The sequence below is a fragment of the Daphnia pulicaria genome, chromosome 5 (assembly GCF_021234035.1).
Source record: "Daphnia pulicaria isolate SC F1-1A chromosome 5, SC_F0-13Bv2, whole genome shotgun sequence".
Classification (NCBI taxonomy): domain Eukaryota; kingdom Metazoa; phylum Arthropoda; class Branchiopoda; order Diplostraca; family Daphniidae; genus Daphnia; species Daphnia pulicaria.
Genome location: NC_060917.1, coordinates 6,454,860 through 6,467,965, shown reverse-complemented (window position 1 = coordinate 6,467,965; position 13,106 = coordinate 6,454,860). Strand labels below are relative to the sequence as shown.

At 37.8% G+C, this 13,106-nt stretch overlaps 5 protein-coding genes across 7 annotated transcripts; 2 read left to right on the top strand and 3 right to left on the bottom strand.

Moving 5' to 3' along the window:
- The first annotated feature begins 733 nt into the window (after positions 1-733).
- Positions 734-3,265, top strand: LOC124340555. Of its 2 annotated transcripts, none has more exons than XM_046793147.1 (4): positions 734-886; positions 1,713-1,847; positions 1,934-2,328; positions 2,404-3,265. In XM_046793147.1, the coding sequence occupies exons 2-4, from the start codon at positions 1,715-1,717 to the stop codon at positions 2,557-2,559; spliced, it is 684 nt and encodes a 227-aa protein (XP_046649103.1). In that variant the 5' UTR covers positions 734-886; positions 1,713-1,714; the 3' UTR covers positions 2,560-3,265. The 2 variants fall into 2 exon arrangements, with proteins under 2 accessions (XP_046649103.1, XP_046649102.1); XM_046793146.1 differs by having other exon boundaries at positions 749-886; positions 1,688-1,847.
- A 385-nt stretch (positions 3,266-3,650) lies between these two features.
- Positions 3,651-5,818, bottom strand: LOC124340523. The gene is made up of 9 exons (XM_046793105.1): positions 5,703-5,818; positions 5,521-5,638; positions 5,326-5,451; positions 5,165-5,265; positions 4,575-5,105; positions 4,333-4,515; positions 4,152-4,277; positions 3,891-4,072; positions 3,651-3,823 (listed from the first exon to the last, which is right to left on the bottom strand). The coding sequence occupies exons 1-8, from the start codon at positions 5,706-5,708 to the stop codon at positions 3,914-3,916; spliced, it is 1,350 nt and encodes a 449-aa protein (XP_046649061.1). The 5' UTR covers positions 5,709-5,818; the 3' UTR covers positions 3,651-3,823; positions 3,891-3,913.
- A 2,089-nt stretch (positions 5,819-7,907) lies between these two features.
- LOC124340564 (39S ribosomal protein L14, mitochondrial-like) lies at positions 7,908-8,619 on the bottom strand. The gene is made up of 3 exons (XM_046793157.1): positions 8,339-8,619; positions 8,152-8,277; positions 7,908-8,091 (listed from the first exon to the last, which is right to left on the bottom strand). Exons 1-3 carry the CDS (start codon positions 8,547-8,549, stop codon positions 7,964-7,966), a joined length of 465 nt encoding a protein of 154 aa, XP_046649113.1. The 5' UTR covers positions 8,550-8,619; the 3' UTR covers positions 7,908-7,963.
- A 213-nt stretch (positions 8,620-8,832) lies between these two features.
- LOC124340539 (D-beta-hydroxybutyrate dehydrogenase, mitochondrial-like) lies at positions 8,833-10,290 on the top strand. Its single transcript, XM_046793126.1, has 4 exons — positions 8,833-9,351; positions 9,569-9,721; positions 9,783-9,943; positions 10,013-10,290. The coding sequence occupies exons 1-4, from the start codon at positions 8,868-8,870 to the stop codon at positions 10,223-10,225; spliced, it is 1,011 nt and encodes a 336-aa protein (XP_046649082.1). The 5' UTR covers positions 8,833-8,867; the 3' UTR covers positions 10,226-10,290.
- On the bottom strand, positions 10,278-11,434 carry LOC124340567 (protein cornichon-like). 2 transcript variants are annotated; one of them, XM_046793161.1, is made up of 6 exons: positions 11,225-11,434; positions 11,026-11,094; positions 10,824-10,936; positions 10,614-10,757; positions 10,515-10,552; positions 10,278-10,406 (listed from the first exon to the last, which is right to left on the bottom strand). In XM_046793161.1, exons 1-5 carry the CDS (start codon positions 11,303-11,305, stop codon positions 10,525-10,527), a joined length of 435 nt encoding a protein of 144 aa, XP_046649117.1. In that variant the 5' UTR covers positions 11,306-11,434; the 3' UTR covers positions 10,278-10,406; positions 10,515-10,524. The 2 variants fall into 2 exon arrangements, with proteins under 2 accessions (XP_046649117.1, XP_046649116.1); XM_046793160.1 differs by having other exon boundaries at positions 10,278-10,552; positions 11,225-11,432.
- Positions 11,435-13,106: the final 1,672 nt, after the last annotated feature.

The window sequence follows — 13,106 nt, the reverse complement described above, 5'->3', positions numbered from 1 at the left end:
ATCAAGTCCATATGTCTCTTTAACAAAAGAGTGATAAAATCCATCCCACCATCTGAATTATAAATTAATAAATGCAATCATTGATCTACTAAAAACAATAGAATATAAACTACATATATAGTGTAAAGGAATACATACCAACTGTAAAATTTCAGTACCACAACAATTCTGAATGTCTGTATACGCCAGGTATCTGACCCCTCTTTTCCTTTTATTTTCATGATGGTAGCTAGCTATGCTTTGGTAGCATTTTGTACCTGGAAAAAAGAAAACTTGCTCTATTGTTTTGCTGTCAATCAAATATCAAATGGAGAAATACGAGGCCGCCTGAGGTTAAAGCGTTGCCAATTTTCAAAATTCCAAACAAACTAGCGCGGTAACACTCTTTTTTCAAATTTTGTGTTTTTAGCGCACTTTAGGAATACTTCTATGCGAATGCTGTGGTAGATGTCAATGCGAAAATGAAAAACTTGTTCAAAATTCCTTAAAGCTAATAAATTCGTTGCACCATTTGCAAATATCAGCCAATCATACCTCACGCATGTCCAATTCGGGAATCTCGACGAATCGACGACGTCTAGAAAAAGGACAAGGAATCTGTTAGTGGGTTGGCAGTTGGACCCCCGTCATCGTGCTGCTTGCAACGCTCATTCTCCTCCGTCTTTCGATTCACTCACGCTTGACCTTGCCGCTGTTACCGATTTGTTTGTTGATCCATCAGGAAAATACGGAACTGTCTCTTTGCTGTTGCCAATTTTTAACTCAGCAGAGTCCGTTTCCCCAACGTACTCATCTTAGTGGTCACCAGGCATCCATCCACCACATCATCGTCTGCGTTGGCAACTGGATAAAATTAAGATTTTGCACAACTGTCAATCCGTAGCAGGTAACACACATCCATTTCATCCTCTGTATTATTTATTGTAATTATTTCAATTGAAAACTAAATACCTCGCAATAACTCGGCCAACAGTCTAAACCGATTTTGTAGTATCCACTGCAGCGGAGGGCGAACCATCTTCGTCCATGGTCATAGCCTTGTAGTAACTCTGCCGTGTGCTTCTCTCTTAGTGTAGAGTCAACATGGCAAAACTAGGGAAAGGGAGAGCGAAAACAAAATGTAACTCGATGGCCTTGCTTCGCTCTCTTGTAATTCCGCTGCCATGTTTAGAAACTGTAAAAAAAAAGTCGCAGAGCTCGCTGGAATGTGGATAGCAGATGCGATGTTCGATGAAGGGCTCAGTCATAAACTGGTTGTATGGTTATTTCGTTTCCTGGTTTACTACTGGGAGGAGTCATGAATCAAAAGAGAATTACTTCAACAATAAACGGGGAAATGGCGATTTGGGTTTGCGCCGTAAAGCGGAAGACGAGGGAAACCTTGATGGGTGATCTTGGTTCCCAACATGTCCGCGTGATTGTCCATATGCGTCGCTGTCCATATATTATTGGCTGATGGGAGAGATTAGACTATTCAAGTCGCGCACCGAATGGAAATGTCACATAGAAACAACTGCGCACAAGAGTCTATCGACTATCAGCATATCGACGGCCGTGAATTTATCGACCTGTCTCTCGATTGACTGTTGCATTCAACTCCGCCCTATTGCAGTGTCCTTTTACTACCCTTGTAAATTATCCGGAAAACGGATGATTAATTGTTATAATATTACCATGTTGAACACAGAAAATAAAGGAAAAACTAAAGATAGAAATGGGAGATATACCGAATTCAACATCGATGAGTACCACCAGTCATCAGCAGTCATGGAACCTTAATGGAGATGCGGAGGAAATACAACTGTACGAGACACAGTATCCAATCTCCGAATGGGACCAAAATCTAGGTGTGGACTATTAAATCTCATGAAAAACTCTATACAACTTGTGCTTTCTTCTTTCTCACCTGTGAATTATTTGGTTTTTCTTGCAGATTTGTTGCTGGATGAGCTCCAGGAGAGTGTGTCGTCACCTCAACAAGCAAAAGGCAGGAATCAAATTACATCGCTCCCTACAATACCTGCATCGGAACGGCAATCACCAAACAAATCCGTCAGCTCTAGCACCAAGGTTCTCAGTAGCTCTCAATTCCTTGCCTTGGCGGAAGAAGCCCTACGGCAAACGACCATTGCTCGTCGTTTACTCGAGTCCATCGCTGATGAACCGACAGCTGCAAACCTGCCATCCAGTCCCACGTCTGCAAATGCAAGATTGTCATCCAACACAATCGCTGGATCGCAACCACCCGAAACTCTGTTGACAGATAACATAAATAGTTTGGCAGCAACGGAATCCGACAACAGCAATCCTCCAACATCCGTTTCAGAGGTAAAACAAAGAGAATTTTAACTACCTGTCCAAAAGAGAAAAAAAGTAAATAAAATAAAACCTTATCTGTTAAAGAGAGCCAAGGCTTGGACCACTCGACGAGTCCAAACAGTTCAACCCCACCGACTACACCACAGAGAAAAGTGTCTGATGGCAAATCGACCGAGTCGTTTCCAACTGCTGAAGGTCTGCGCTCGTTCAAACTGCATCCGGCGACCATTGAAGACATAGAAACGGCTCTCACCAATCTCAAGATCGCAACCGACAGTAAAAAGATCCTGACATACACTGAACACATGGAATACACACAAGTGCCATCAAACAGCGACATTACCGGGTCAGTGATGAGTGAAGACAAACCGACTGAATCCATTGCAGCTGAATCACCGCCCAAATGTTCCAGCGATAACTTGAAAATTCTAGAATTCACCGAGTTACTGTCGAGCCAAAATATAAATGCGAGCAATGGATTACCTCCTACTGGAACTGATGGGAGACTGCTGGAGTCTCCGAGCAATAGCACTGACGGCCAGAAGGTATTTGATGACAAGGTGAAAAGTACGACGTCTCCATCCGACATCGATGAATGGGCAACTAAACTAGCTCAATTGGATTCAGCTCTCAACTTACTCATAGAGGGTTTGGACAATCACATTGATTAAAATCAAATCATTACCCAGGAGAGCACCAACAAATTCATTTATAGTACTTGTGCCAAAATTGCTTGCCTAATTAACAGCTCTACAAAAGGATAGGTCACTATTTTTAATTCGTAAAAGTTACTTTTTCCTATCAATCCATCAAGTAGTTCAAGAATTTTGTCGACCCTATAAGTTTTTCTTCCCACAATTTGAAGGAAAAATTACAAATGTCAATTAAAACTCATTTGAATACAAAAGAAAAATCGTGACAGTTAAGTTCAGCCTGGCAAAATGTTTGTGTGGTACTGGGCTGCAAAACGATCACATTGTCAGCCGAAAACCCACAAGGAAAACAAAAAAAAGAAAAGGAAAACATACCCTTGCTTCGGTGGAATGTACGTCTGGCACGCGCTTTCAAAGCAACTGATCAGCATATTCAATCAAACCATTTTTTCAACAGTCACCGATACTGATATCGACTACATCCGCACGAGGATACCGTCAATTTCTATTGTTGTCCGCTATTGTGTAAACCGGAACGTTCCGTCCAGTTCAAAGTTAAACGACGTGATAAACTTTTCTTCTTGTGAAGACGTCGATGTGCATCATTATATACCACACTATGATATACTTGAAGATGTGCTACTTCAAATTTTACTCGTTGATAAAACTGTTTGAAAAGACGCTGAATCTGTTATTATTCCAAGTGGCATCGATAAACAATAGAAAAAGGATTAAATCAGAATCTATCACTGAAAAGGGGAAGGCACTTCACGTTTTCATCATCTTCTATACAACCGGGAAGGATACTGGTGGCCGTTGGAAAATAATTGAGAGCCCATCGTCTTTGTACCCTTGTAGCAAACAAAGTGTCGTTAAAAACAAGTTTTAAATAAAATAAATATCTTGGCGGGAAATTACCGGTTAGCAGCTGTTTAATTTACTCACACAACATTATCAATAGGAATGGAGTTTTTCCAGAAGAGCGAAATCTCACACATCAAATCTTTAACAAGCATTGGAGTTGTATCCAACTTATCCGAAAGATCATTGATTCCATGACGGACTTCGCTCAACTTTATGTGAAGATTTTTCATTTCTTTCTGAATTTAAAAGAGAGAATAAAAAAGAATACAAATTTATTGGACTATTGAGGAAAAGAAATTAGGATAATAATATTACTTTTTTTATCGACGGATCATTGACGTCCAAGGTTAAACGGAGCAAAGTAACTATGTTGAACAAATTACGATAATTTTTTAATTTTTGCCGATTTAACAAATCAACCAATCGATATACGTCTTTTACCTATTAAAATTATGCTTCTTAGGCCAAATATTATACCAAGTTTTATTTGAGTTACCGAAACACGGCCGGGGAGGTCAACTTCTTCCAAATCCATGAGATGTTGTATCGCAAAGTAGGCGGCAGACTGCTGAAACATCACTCCACGGCTTGTAGTCGTTGGTATGCTGTACGTAATCCGTTGAACCATCGCTGTAGGTTCCAGGTTCTCAATCCAACACTGCAAAACAAGTTCTTCAATCTTAAAACCAAAAAGATAAGTTGGAGAACTTAAAACAAATCATAATATAAAATAAATACCATTTTGAAATTAAGTTCACTCCATTCCTCTACTGTAAAACTTTCAAGTATACGCGATACAATGTCTCTGATTTTGAGAGTTAGAAAAGTGTCTCCAGCTAAAAAATTGGCCATGTAAAGGTTTAGCAAAAGGTTGCACATTCCAATTTTCTCGTTCTCGGAAAAATAGGGATATGTTTTCACATTGAAACTCAAGAGAGACAATATTTTCTCCAAATTCAAGCGAGGGAAAGGGACAGCATGATGTTTTTTCGAATTGAAACTGTTCATGGAAAATTTCCGGAATGGGCGAGGAAAAGAAATGTCCGAAGCCGCAGGCCAAAGCTTGCTTTGAACGGTACCAAAATTCATCAGGGCTAGAAGTAAGTCAGGCACTTCAATACAGAATTGTTGAGTTTTATCAGATATTTTTTCTGAAAGAATCTTAAGACACACTTCTGCCACATCTTTGCTTGTTGTCACTGACATTAGAAAGAACAAATATCTACATGATAATTTGCAGGTTTTCAGTGATCGTTGTAATTGATTGCCCTAAAACAAAATGAGAAACAATCAGTTAGAGCCACAACATTCAATTTTGTAAATTATACCTTTATTTCTGACCGCAAATAGTTCACCAAATCTGAAGAAGACATCTTTGGAACATCTTCAATACCCAGATCTTTATCAAGCCAAGAATAGTTTACTTCGTCTAAGGGAATGAATGAAGATGATGATAAGATTTAAAAAAATCCACCAATTGAGAATTTACCTTCTGAATAAAAACGATAAACTTGTGTGTCATCAAAAATATCCAGAACTGTAGCACGATTTAATTCTTCCTGTCTACTACTTTGTGACGAAGCACTCTGAGATGATGATTCAACGAGGATGGAGGCTTTGAGTGAAAATGTGTGTAAGTTTTTTTTTGCCCAAACAGAAGATAATCCATTATATGTTAACTGACCTGAAAAATTTGGGGTTATGGGCAAAGAATCATTGCTTTCTGACGGTAAACCATTGAGCTCCAGTTCGCGTTTTCTTCTTTCATTCCTTTCTGCCAAGATTTGAAGAACATCTAGTCTCTGATTGATAAATCAACATTTTAAAGCAATGATATTGTAGTTCATTCGAAAAAGAGTACGTTACCTTCATTCTGTTTTCCTCGATTAAATCAGATAAAACTGTTCGAGATTCCAATCTAAACTGACTAGACTGCTAATAACACATGTTCAAATGTTTTTTTAACTGAATCGTCTGACTAATGCAGCATAGTTGCCAGTTTAACAATTTAAAACTTTTTTTTCCATTTTTTTTCCGACTTCGTTAATTTTTCTTATTCATTACGTTTTATTTTAATTATTTTACATGATATCATTATGTTTTTTTTACTGTTAATATTTTTCCTTTTCTTTGTTATTGTTAAATGTTAATAAAATGTTTCGTCGTCAACGCGTACTCACCACATATTAACTTTCGTTTCATCGTTTGCTGTAGACCATATGCCAATTTTATCATAACTGGGATTTAACCCAGACCCAAGAATTGTTGAACTAGTAGCAAGGAATATTGAAATCAGCATTGAACTCTGGCTAACATGCCGCTGCAAAAGCTCGGCAAATGACTACTCCAGCCGTGAACCACTGAACCCGTCAATAATTCGCAATCCATGTTTTAAAATAATCCCATCCCCACTTGCTGTGACACAGCATCAGCACCTAAAATCGCCAATTATATTGTCGACATCGGAAACTTCTAGAATAAAATTTAAACGAGAATGAATCATGACTTATAGACTCTTGTTTTAGTTAGCAATACATATATCCTTTATTAAAAGTTCGCATGGTCCAAGTCCTTTCGTCATAAACTATGAGTTACTGCTTCAAATGGGGTCCAGTGTTCAGCTTCCACTTCCGGAATATTCTTGGTACCGTTAAGCATGTGCCTCATTGGTTTCTGTTTTCTGAGGATGAGTCCACTTTATTATCTGATACAGTACTTGTTGCCGCCTTTTGCCGCCGCAGAGACCCTTGGCTTTACCCGTTTACCGAGAGATTCCAGGGCGATGGTAACAAAAGCTTAAGATTTAGACAAATTTTCAGGAATTCTCCTATACAAAGCCGATTTATGTTAGTCAACATTCAATGGCAATAATAGTAAAATGAATAAAAAAATTTTTCACCAAAGATGGTTAACACAACTATAGGAGATACTGCCTACTGGTGGAATATATTCTTCTGTACTTGCACTTATTGGAGGTCTTGACAAGTTAAATTTTTATGAGGTCTAGAAGTTGCTGAAAAAGTCAACAGGTTATCTGAGTAAAATAAAACAATATTTCTTCTGTTTAAGAAGTTTGGCTTACATTGTTTTTGACCATCATTTGTGTGAGCTTAGCTGCAATAGCAATATCTATTCAATCGACTTGGTTCCCCGCCAAGTTGAAAAGGAAGACTGTGGACTGCAGACATCTTACACTGCATAGAAATCTTGGAATAATTTTCAGCTGGGATTTTAGCAAACATCTCCCCACAAGAAAAATTAGAGCTGTTAATTTTCTTTAAATCAAATGATTTAAATGTGAAATTTAAACTTTAATTCTTCTTCTTTTGACAAGGTTTTGCACACTTCATTCATAGGTTGGCAATTGTCATACTGAGGCCCATTTGGCAATGAAGAGAATCAGCTCAAGTTTAGGACTTTTTCTGTAGAATTAATGATAGTAAAAAAAAATGTGACTGTTACTGTACTAAATATTTACACAAAAGTCTCAAAGTGCTATTGCGAAGTCAGTTCCAGAACTTCAGTTTCTGAGTTTCAGCCATCTTCGTTATCTTGGGACTACCTCATACGAGATTCAATTACCAAAGCGCGCAAATTTTATGTCTTCGTGAGAGGAAGTCAAGCAGACAACAGTCGAATTGCACAGTTGCTTGCGGTTTTGGAGATTATAGTACTAACCTATTATTAACAAAATATGTTAACGTGATTAAACAAAAAACAAAAACAAAAAGTATGAAAAAAAAACTAATCTCTCAGTCTCTAAAACGCTCCTATTAAAACTTTTTAAATCGTGAATCAAACATTAACCACTAACCAGTATGGACTAACAGTAGAAGTGTCTGTAGTTTACTAGCTAAACAAACAATGAAATAGATTATTTTTAATGTAATTGTGTAAATTAAGTTAAAATTTTGAACCCTTGATGGATGGGTATGACTTTACCTGATATTTTCGGTAGTTTCAACCACGAGCAGAGACCATTAAGGAAACTGTCAACTAATGCTCAAAACTTTAACTTACCATTGTTATTTTAAGCAACTTTGTTGAATAAAGACCACATCCACATGCAACCTATTTTTGGTTTTGTTCTATTTGTAATATTTTATTGCTATGAATGAGATGTCGTATTACACAAATTTGGTAGCTATTGACAAAAGTTTTGTGAAATCAATCTTTTTAGCTACACTCCTATCTTTAAGAATTTTTCGTAGGATGGATGGCATTGGCACATGAATTCTTGTTCCAATTGGTGAGCCTTAATATCAAAATTTGTTATGCAATTTAAAGTTGTGAATGCATTTAAGTAAGGAATTACCATTGTCTTCTATCAAAACAATATTATTGCTATCAAACTTTGGAATTAATGGTTTTTGCTTTTGTTTACAACCAATAATAACAGCCTTTTTCTTTTGACCCTTGATAGCCACTAAAACTTTGTCTCCTAAAAACATTAAACAAATATTTTAAGTACATTGAATCAAGTATTCTAAATATTTATTTACCAATAGTTCCGACACCGGTCTTGTTGTAAACGTGAATACACTTCGGAGGTCGGCCCTCAAGCATGGCCTCCTTGCCAATGGGGCTATTATCCACAACTCGAAGTCTTGTGAGCAATTGAATTTGATTCAATGTTTGACATTGATGAAAGGACCTACAAAATGGAACTGTTAATGGTATAATACGTGCAAAATTTTGCACTTGGAGAGCCATGATTCCCCAAAAATAGAATCCTTGAGCGAATGTTTTGAGTTTTCCAAGTTCTTTCTGCTAGAAAAACGTTGCCCGACGTTGCCTGAATCTGTCACATTCGAAATTAATTAAATGACGTTTATAAAGTTATCATAAATAAAAAAATAAAACTATTTTTTTCACATGTATTAAGTTTTTTTAAATTTTTCTACGTTTTTTCTTGGATAATTAACTTCAAGTTTTCCAATCTTGCCTCCAGCCTCAGCGGCAGCGGCTCTTCTTAGTGTCTCGACTTTTGTTTACTGAAATCAAACGTTCGATTCACGCTCACGAGGAAAGATGTATCAATATACCTTGTTACTTGTAGCTATCGTAACTTTTGCTATTTTCAAGTTCTTCCAATACGGCGGATGCAAAAAGTTGTGCTCATCTGGGAAAAGTGTTGTGGTAACTGGCTGCGATTCGGGAATAGGACTATCTCTGGCCATCACCGCGCATAAATTAGGTTTTCATGTCTTTGCCACTTGTCTGGACAACAACGGATATGGAGCTAACTACATGCGAGAAAATTTTCCGGACATTGTCGTCGTTCCCATGGATGTTACCAACCCTGCAGATATTCAAAATACCCTGAAAGTAGTCAAAGATCATCTGGAAAAGACTAAAACAATTCTCTGGGCCTTGATCAATAATGCAGGTGTCTTAGTCTATGGACACTTTGACTGGCAATTAGATTATCAAGCAGAATCACAAGTGCAAGTTAATTTCTTGGGTGTTTTGCGAGTAACAAAGGCATTTCTGCCTCTTATACGACAAGCTAAAGGCAAGCAACATTGGGTGCTGGTGAGGGTTTCCTTTAAACCATACTAATAAATTATTAATACAATATATTCTTTATTAACCCTAACAAAGGACTAAACTTAACATTAATTTTGTCTAGAAAGCTAATAAAAAACTGTTATATAACAATATTCACCTACCCTCTAGCACAAAAAATTCTATAATTATTATAAAATTCTATAATTGAATTTACCCTTCAGGTAGGGTCATCAACATAACAAGTGCCAATGGCAACTGGTGCTTGCCCGGACTATCTGTCTATTGCGGCACGAAACATGCCTTAGATGGGTTTTCAAACTCACTTCGAATGGAGATGAGACCTTGGAACGTCAAAGTCATACTTATTAATCCAGGTACGTGAACCCACCGGCATGTTTCTAGTTGTTGAGTACAAATAAATTGATCGATTCTTAGGAAACCTTCCTGGAAGTACTAGGATTTTGGCTGCCCAAAGCAAACACGCAAAGGCCATGCAAGAGAATTTTAGCGAAGAAGATAATCAAGCCTACGGGGAATATTTCGATCTTTTTCAAAAGCACTTGCAAACTAACTTTTGTGCTACAAATCTTAATCAGGTAACTTCCTAGGGATGAAAACATAAGCAGGAGTTATACATTACCTTTTTTTGGTAACTTTTGATATAGGATCAGCCGCTGAACGACCTGAAACTGAACAAAATGCTCGAATCTTCACTTTTGATGGAAAGCCCCCGTCCATTCTACTCGAACATAAATTTTGGTTTTCGAATGTTTATGCTCGTAACCAAACTCGTACCGACATATTATGGTGACCGGATGATTTTGCAGATGTGGGGTGATCATGTCGGGTACAACCTGGATAGAGACTTGTCTATGTAAATTTAAATTGATTAGATTCCTAGATTAGCTTAGTCACGATAAAAATATAAAATTTTTTTGTCAAATGAGGTTTATTATAGTCGTGTGAAATACGAGCCAAACAGTGCATTAAACTTGATTAGAAGGGGAAAAACCAAAACTCTTTCACGATAGCCTTTGGCGTAACAAAATCGAAGAGAACCTAAGTAGGGAAGAAATTTGTTCAAAAACTCGGAACACACTTCAAGTCACTCTTGCTAGGCTGAAACCAATCAACTTAAAACTAATAGTTTAATGAATGAGCTATTACTTGTGACAAATCATGAAGAAATGAGTGAACGAATCATCCTGAAATGAAAAGAAGAATTTAGTAATTAACTTCAAAACAGAATCAACTAATCTACTGTACCCATAGAGGTAGAAAAAAAAGGATAGGAGATAGAAGGCCAACTTGATCCATCCTTCCCGTTGACATTTATTTAAGACATCTTGATTCATGATGTTTGTAGGATCATAGAGTCCAGCTCCACTCATCACAGGTCTGTTCAAGTATCTGAAAAAATAACATACAACCACATTTTGCTTTATCATTCATTATACACTATGCAAAATGGTTTACCTGTGGATGTGATAAGCAATTAGTGGAATATTGAACATGAGTGTAAACCATTCTCCCGCAAAGAGAAACATCAAGTTGAATAATATGTGAATAGCATATTCAGGTAGAACTAGCTGAATGGTGGCAGAAAAATAAGATCAAAGACATAATTAGGTGATTGTTTCCAAGGTATACTGACAGACAGACTCAAAATTATTCTCACCGGATTCAAGCTGCTGCACTGATCAATTGGATTTTTATAATCTGTCTTGAGCTCGTCAAAAGCAATTATCTGTAAAGAAGGAAAAGTTAAATAAAATGACCAGTTAAAAAATGATAATGGAGAAAGGAAAAGGCGAAAAACCGGCGAATAGAGTGGTCTCTGATGCGATATGGCTATAAAACTGAAGTAGATTTCTCACGTGGAATATAGAGAAGAAGATGAGGAAAGCGTCTAGGACGAGAGCGCAGATGTAAGAAAAAGCCGCAAAAGTGAACGCCATGATGAGTTATACTACAAGATTTCTTTGGATTTATATTAGAAATCTTCAACATCAATGCACAATCCTGGTGGTTTTCAAGGAGGAGCAGACGTTTCGGTTTCTGACAACAATCAGTTGACGATGCGACGTTGCCGTTTCAGATAAATCGACTCGTGTCATTTTCCGAGAAGCAAATGAATCACAAAACACGATTACATTCGCCTCTGAGAAATAGTATTGAACATGATTGTTTTGAAACAAGTGACGCCAATGATAACTTAAGGTGAAATTGGTCAACTTTTACTTCTCAAGACGCAGCAAAAGAATATTCTCGACACGATACAAGCTGATTGTTAGAAACGCATCGGGTTCTTCATTTCGGTTCTTTTCAAGTCCATAATATAGTAGGACACATATGAGTTGCTGACAATAGAGCAATTAAAAAGTAGACTAGTGCTGCTGTGTGATGGGACGCTCTCACCTATAATTCTCGCCGAGTTGCGCCATATTCTGAAGCGGAGATTCAATTTTTTTCAATATTTATAGTAGCGCCAATAGATAAAACGTTTGTATAATGGTTACGACCCGTAAATTAGTCGGGTAATTGATTGGGAGCAGAATAATAATACACAGTCGAGAGCTTTAAACATTTCAAAAGAAGGAAAAAAGAAATCTAATGATAATTGTCGAGCCTGGTATCAATTACAGCCAGTCTCGTTAACGGCAAAGAAAAAGACGAAACGCGAGAGTCGGGGGCCATTATTATATTCAACTTAACTATTACGGTCACTAATAATCAGCTGCGGCACATATAGAGTCAGCATAGCAGTGCCGAAATTTCTTTTGAATAGCCTTTCTCTCTGAACGCGTTGCCAGCCGAGTTTTTTGTCGCCGCAATTATCCCGAAATTGTAAAAGGTCATCCAGTTAACCTCTTCTCTTTTAACCTGCGCTCAAAACTGCTCAAGAGTCTTGTTGAATAAAGTATAGTTGGCTGGCTGAATGTGGTTTTGTTATCGATTTAAAAAGGCCCAGCATCATCGCACAAATCCAGTATTATAAGCGGATGTGAAAGTGGCCAAAGGACAGATTTATACAATTAGTAGACAATATACGACACGATCGGGGCTGAACAACATTAACTCATCCTACCTCTTTTCCTCATCTCGCATGTATAATTACAGTCTTTTGTGTAATGCTGTGCAACCTCCTCCAATTGCCACCGCTAAATCATCAGTTCCTATTTTCAAGTCTATAACGGATATTGCCGAGTACTCATCGATAAATTATTGAAGCGAAAGAAAGTAAAGGCCCTGAACTGTAACAATTAGAGCAATTCTTAATATTACGAGCCGAGTCCATCAGCTTTTCTCATCTCCAAAAATGGTCAAATTTTTCTCTGCGTCTCGACGACGACACCGGGAGCCTCGCCTGTTGGATGATAATCATCCGACACGCGTCGCATTATATTTGTGAAAATATAATAACGTGGAAGGTGAAAAGGAAGACGGACTGCATAGAATTGGTGTCCTCCACACATACATGTGCTCGTCGACTGTATATATTCTCGGCTCACGAACGAGAAAGTCACGATAAACTCGAGAAAATCACGAACCGCACGCTCTCGCCGAGCTCTGTAAAGCATCAGCTAAACTATAAGCCACCAGCAATACCATCCAGCGGCGCTGCTGCCACAATGTAGAGCATAAACGATCGCATGCCGTACCGTACGTAGTCGTACCAAAAGGACCTTTGAAATTTTTCTCCATCGGTTCGTCTATTGTTCAGACACCAGCAGCGTAGGCATCGTCTCAAAACGAAAG

Excerpts from the sequence above, each read along its gene's own strand:
- LOC124340555 (XM_046793147.1), top strand. The coding sequence starts at position 1,715 with ATGGGAGATATACCGAATTCAACATCGATGAGTACCACCAGTCATCAG. Across the intron at positions 1,848-1,933 it reads CGAATGGGACCAAAATCTAG|ATTTGTTGCTGGATGAGCTC; the intron begins GTGTGGACTATT and ends TTTTTCTTGCAG. Across the intron at positions 2,329-2,403 it reads CTCCAACATCCGTTTCAGAG|AGAGCCAAGGCTTGGACCAC; the intron begins GTAAAACAAAGA and ends TATCTGTTAAAG.
- LOC124340564 (XM_046793157.1), bottom strand. The coding sequence starts at position 8,549 with ATGGCTCTCCAAGTGCAAAATTTTGCACGTATTATACCATTAACAGTT. Across the intron at positions 8,278-8,338 it reads GACCGGTGTCGGAACTATTG|GAGACAAAGTTTTAGTGGCT; the intron begins GTAAATAAATAT and ends TAATGTTTTTAG. Across the intron at positions 8,092-8,151 it reads TGTTTTGATAGAAGACAATG|GCTCACCAATTGGAACAAGA; the intron begins GTAATTCCTTAC and ends TTTGATATTAAG.
- LOC124340567 (XM_046793161.1), bottom strand. The coding sequence starts at position 11,305 with ATGGCGTTCACTTTTGCGGCTTTTTCTTACATCTGCGCTCTCGTCCTA. Across the intron at positions 10,937-11,025 it reads AGTGCAGCAGCTTGAATCCG|CTAGTTCTACCTGAATATGC; the intron begins GTGAGAATAATT and ends GCCACCATTCAG. Across the intron at positions 10,553-10,613 it reads TTTTTTTTCTACCTCTATGG|GATGATTCGTTCACTCATTT; the intron begins GTACAGTAGATT and ends TTTTCATTTCAG.
- LOC124340539 (XM_046793126.1), top strand. The coding sequence starts at position 8,868 with ATGTATCAATATACCTTGTTACTTGTAGCTATCGTAACTTTTGCTATT. Across the intron at positions 9,722-9,782 it reads AGTCATACTTATTAATCCAG|GAAACCTTCCTGGAAGTACT; the intron begins GTACGTGAACCC and ends ATCGATTCTTAG. Across the intron at positions 9,944-10,012 it reads GTGCTACAAATCTTAATCAG|GATCAGCCGCTGAACGACCT; the intron begins GTAACTTCCTAG and ends CTTTTGATATAG.
- LOC124340523 (XM_046793105.1), bottom strand. Across the intron at positions 5,452-5,520 it reads CATAACCCCAAATTTTTCAG|CCTCCATCCTCGTTGAATCA; the intron begins GTCAGTTAACAT and ends TTTCACTCAAAG. Across the intron at positions 4,073-4,151 it reads ATGATCCGTCGATAAAAAAA|AAAGAAATGAAAAATCTTCA; the intron begins GTAATATTATTA and ends TTTTAAATTCAG.